The following is a 4,965-nucleotide window of genomic DNA, read 5'->3' as shown; positions in this document are numbered from 1 at the left end:
GTTACAAAAGAATTATTATCTTAATGAATCAGGAATGTTCTCTCTATTTGTTTTCTGACATAGGTAAAGTGGGAAGGATTAGAACCTTCAAGGTGAAATGTCAAACTAGAAATTTCCTTTTATAATCTGCTTATGTTCCCCTTGGTTTTAGGAGCTGGGAATCCCAAGTGCAAAATTGCAATTGTTTTGGGAAGAACTCAAAATACTTCTCTCTCCAGGTAATTAAACAATTCTGATTGAGAAACCTGTGTAGGAATGAGCCAATCTTCCTCCTATCTAGGTAATTTACTTAAAATTCACTGTTTGGACTCACAAATCATAATGTAAGATATGAGAGTAAATGTCATATATTTGTATTTCACAAGTATTTTCTAACAGGTGTTTTTGGAAAACATTATAGGGAGTATTGCTGAACATTCTTCGCTGTGGAATTTTCAGTATTAGAAAGTGTTGCTAAATTATCAAAGCTGTTTGGATTAAATTATCAGACAAATTTTTTCAGACCTGTGTAATGAAGTGATTAGATGTTTAGATCAAAGGCAATAATCTTGAAATGTTTAATTATATATATAAGTTCCCAGTTACCATTGTTGAGCAGTGAGAAACTTCAATCAAACAACTCATTTATTTTCAAATCATTGTTTCTGTTCCAGATCACAGCCTGCATCAGACTATGTTGGTGTACGTCTTTTACACAGTTCCCATTCCAGTCATCACTGCTTACATGACTACATGAAAACATCAAAAAGACAATTATGATTCTGCTTATTATCTATTTTTCTTCTTAGCAAACTTTTTCTAATATGATTTTTCTTTTGACTAGACACAAACAGCACAGCATGATTCTTGTTCCCATGAACACACCTGGAGTAGAAATAATAAGGCCTTTGTCAGTTTTTGGCTACACAGGTAGGTATCCAATAAATATGACCATGCATTAGCAAGCAGGAAGGCTAGAATATGCAGTAACATTGAAGGCAATAGCATTTTAATGCATAAGATAGATTCTTAGATATTCCTTTGTCTGTGACAACTGTCTTAATATAAATGCTGGTGGAGTTCAGAGTAGAGCCAATAAAAAGAAATAGTATAGCATTTATGTAATTTATAATTATATAAATTATAGAATTTATAGAATATAAATTCTTCCTTTTTGGGAAAGGGCAGATTGTATTTAAGGAAGAGCAACACTACCAGTCTTTTCTCTGTCATTCATAAAAATGGATTAATGCACAGATAATCCACAATAAAATTATTTTTATCTCCAATTTTAGCCCTCTTAATCAATCAACTTACAAGAACTGTTAAAAAGCAATGAGTTTTTGACTTATTTGAGTGCAAACTTTTCCTTCCTGTGCCCTTGGGTGGGACTTCTAAGAAGCAAAGATCCATTTGTTTCCTGCCACCTACTGTGGCACGTGTTCATTGTGTACAATAAATATTTGCTAAGATCACTCTCTCAGCAAGTATTTGCTTAGCCACCATGCCCAGCTAATTTTTGTATTTTTAGTAGAGACGGGCTTTCACCATGTTGGCCAGGCTGGTCTCGAACTCCTGACCTCAGGTAATCCACCCTCCTCGGCCTCCCAAAGTGCTGGGATTATAGGTATGAGCCACCGGGCCCGGCCCCTGGCTTTCTTTTTATCATTGAATATGACTAATGAATATGTTCAAGTGGCAGATATAAGACTTGCAGTTTTATAGAATCACTTATCAGTTAAGATGCAGCTGTAGGGTATACCCACAGGGTAAGCATAGGTGGCAAGATGGGATGAGCAAGCTTGCTGGAGAAAATTGCATGTAGGAAATTGTTGGGTTGCAGCGAAACGGCCGCAAAGATACCAAAAATGCATTTATAATATAGTTGAGCTGCAAATAGTTTCCATTGCAGAGGCTACATTTGATTATTCAGTATGAAAACTTTACTAGCACCTCTCCAACTCCCTGTGTCCAGGGCCAAAAGAAACAGTGTGGAGAAGGCTGATTATTGTCTCCTCTGACAGGAAAAGGGTGTAGAGTTAGCATGAGATTATCTCTAAAACTTGGCAGGGAGAAGGGGTGATGCAAAGATAAAATGTGAACGTGTTCCTGGCCTCAGTGTTTCAAATGCCAGTATTTTCAAGAGACGAACACACAGTGGAACAAGTCTAGACTGGGAGTAAACCTACCTGAAGGTCTAGTTTCTGTATCATCACTAATGCCAAGCCTGCTCTTTCCCCTCAAGCAGGCCCTTGTCATCTTTAGGCGTTGGTTTCCACAATGATAAAATAAGAAACATGGATTACATTACTCATTTTTAATTTTTGAAACATTGAAACTTTTTTCCATGCAAATTGTTTGGAACCCCATATGTAAAATATTTCAAAGAAGCAGCAATAATAAAACAAATAAAATACTCTGGCTGGAGCTATGGAGCCTGGTCTTCCTTTTTCCTAGCTCTCTGAAATTGCACTTCAGAGAATGAATTAGAAAACGTCTGGATCAAAGGGTTTCTCTTCTTGAACAGTTGATGAGTTTTCTGGGCTGCTGGGTCCTGGGGTTCAGGGCTGAGGCTTACCTCAGAATGTTCATGCCATAAGGATCTTTGAAATCCTATTTTCTTCAAGTAATTATATTTCAGCAGATTAAGAATATGTGACTCTTTTTTAGTCAACTCCTTTTGCTCTAAATTTTATTTTCTATTTTATAGATAATTTTCATGGAGGACATTTTGAGATCCATTTTAATCAAGTGCGAGTTCCTGCCACAAATCTAATACTAGGTGAGTTGAATTTGGAAATGATTCTTCAGTATTGTACATTAATATTTCAGCTCTAAATCTGGAAAAGATAAGTCTTTCCAGATTTAGACCTGAAGTCTACCTTGATTTAGATATTAGGTTGGTGCAAAAGTTATTGCGGTTTTTGAACTGCAATTACTTTTGCACCAAGGTAATTGCAGTTTTTGGCAAAAGCCGCAATTACTTTTGCACCAACCTAATACTTTCCCTTCTTGTTTACTCCATTTGTCAAGGGAAAGTTTTCTGTTTGGCGGATTTTCTTACATGGAATGGTGAGGTTTTATTTAAGTGTTGGATGTGGTTTTCTATATCACATCAATTGAAAAGATAATATGAAAATTATATAATTCAGAGCAATACACTTTCTCCTAGAACATGATCTGTAGGCCTCTATTTGTTTTAAGAAAACCTCAGTACTTTATGAATTCAAGTATTAGATATAAGTTAGAAGCATAAATAACTTTGAACACTGTATGCCATCCTCTTGCTTATTAGAATCCTATATCCCTTTCAAAGAATATCTAGAATACCACCTCTTCCAGGAATGTTTTTGTGTTCATCCCATCCATTCACCAAGCCCCTGATACCTGCCAGGCCCTGAGGTTATAATGATGAACAGAAAATCTCTTCCTCCTTTGCCTTTGTTTCTCTCTGTATCTCTTACCCTTACCCACTCTTCTGGATTCTAAACTCCTAGTACAGGGACTATGTGTTATTCCAACTTTGTATCTATTGCAGCATTAATAAAATAGCTTATGCATAGTATATACTTAAGAGACAGTTCTGAAATTTGAAATGTTTAATGACGGTGGTTTTAAAAACATAGAAATCAAAATTCCCATGAATTCATAGTGAACCTTATTATAGAACTGACTTTTTTTCACTAGAAAGCCATTTTTATTAAGGGCAGCTCATCTCTTTCCCAGGATTTGTATAAATAACAAAAGGAATGGGCTAGGTCATTTTCACATTCCCCCTTTTTTTCCCCTTTCTTCCCAGGTGAAGGTAGGGGATTTGAAATTTCCCAAGGCCGCCTTGGACCTGGCAGAATCCACCACTGTATGAGAACAGTAGGTTTGGCGGAACGCGCTTTGCAGATCATGTGTGAGCGGGCAACACAAAGGATAGCTTTCAAGAAGAAGTTGTATGCACATGTGAGGACGATTACTTATTTGAATTTATTGTAGCCCGGTGCACTACACTAACATTGAACAAAAACATTACTTGTGAGAGACAGACTTTCTCTACATGAACCGGGTGATTCTTTTCAATAAGGCATATTTATGTCTGTATTTAAATATAGTCTAATGAGAGGTATTTATCTTTGTGAAAAATTAAATAGTTCCTAAAATGCTTCAACACCTCTGCACACAAGAGTGTAGACAGTTCCTTCAACTTTCTCGGATTCTTGTTCTTTAGAGAACCTGGAACATTAGAGCTCCCTGTGGACATGAAGGAGCTGTCATAAGGAAGAAGGATTTGCCTTGTCCGTTGGTTTCCTAGAAGGAATTAGGACACATAAGTGTAAAGTTACAGGAAAACAGCCCAAAGCTCAGGGAAAGGAGAAACATGCTAATAAACCTAAAAGTGGAATCAGCTTCTTCAGGAGGACTTGAATTCTGTCACTGGAGAAACACAAGTAGAAATGGGACCAACATTTTGTGAGATATTCATGACTTTTTGAATTATCATCTATAAATTATATACTACTGAGTCTGTTGTTACAAATCACTGTAAACATAGTTACATGTGGCCCATATAATAAAAATTAGGAAATATGGCCAGGCGCAGTGGCTCACGCCTGTAATCCCAGCACTTTGGGAGACCGAGGCGGGTGGGTTGCCTGAGCTCAGGAGTTCAAGACCAGCCTGGGCAACATGGTGAAACCCCGTCTCTACTAAAATACAAAAAAAACAAAAAAAATTAACCGGGCATGGCGATGTGCGCCTGTAGTCCCAGCTACTGGGGAGGCTGAGGCAGGAGTATTGCTTGAACCCGGGAGACAGAGGTTGCGTTCAGCCAAGATCGTGCCACTGCACTCCAGCCTGGCGACAGAGCGAGACTCTGTCTCCAGAAAAAGAAAAAAAATTAGGAAATATGTATTGAGATGAAATAGAAGGTATTATTTCAGACTTCCTTAAAAAGTCTTCTACAGAGAAGTAGGATATCCACATCATCTCCCTTCT

At 37.4% G+C, this 4,965-nt stretch overlaps 1 protein-coding gene across 2 annotated transcripts in view; it reads left to right on the top strand.

Moving 5' to 3' along the window:
- The window catches only part of ACAD11 (acyl-CoA dehydrogenase family member 11), a 102,346-nt gene that overhangs the window by 80,781 nt on the left and 16,600 nt on the right, over positions 1 to 4,965 (top strand). For both annotated transcript variants that reach the window (XM_008976104.4, XM_008976106.5), the window contains exons 14-17: positions 152 to 218; positions 824 to 909; positions 2,690 to 2,761; positions 3,779 to 3,933. In XM_008976104.4, coding sequence (XP_008974352.3) covers positions 152 to 218; positions 824 to 909; positions 2,690 to 2,761; positions 3,779 to 3,933 — 380 coding nt within the window. The remainder of the gene's footprint in view (positions 1 to 151; positions 219 to 823; positions 910 to 2,689; positions 2,762 to 3,778; positions 3,934 to 4,965) is intronic.

Source organism: Pan paniscus, chromosome 2 (genome assembly GCF_029289425.2).
Source record: "Pan paniscus chromosome 2, NHGRI_mPanPan1-v2.0_pri, whole genome shotgun sequence".
In the NCBI taxonomy this organism is placed as follows: Eukaryota; Metazoa; Chordata; class Mammalia; order Primates; family Hominidae; genus Pan; species Pan paniscus.
The sequence above is the reverse complement of the archived record's forward strand: the minus strand, read 5'-3'. Positions and strand labels throughout refer to the sequence as shown.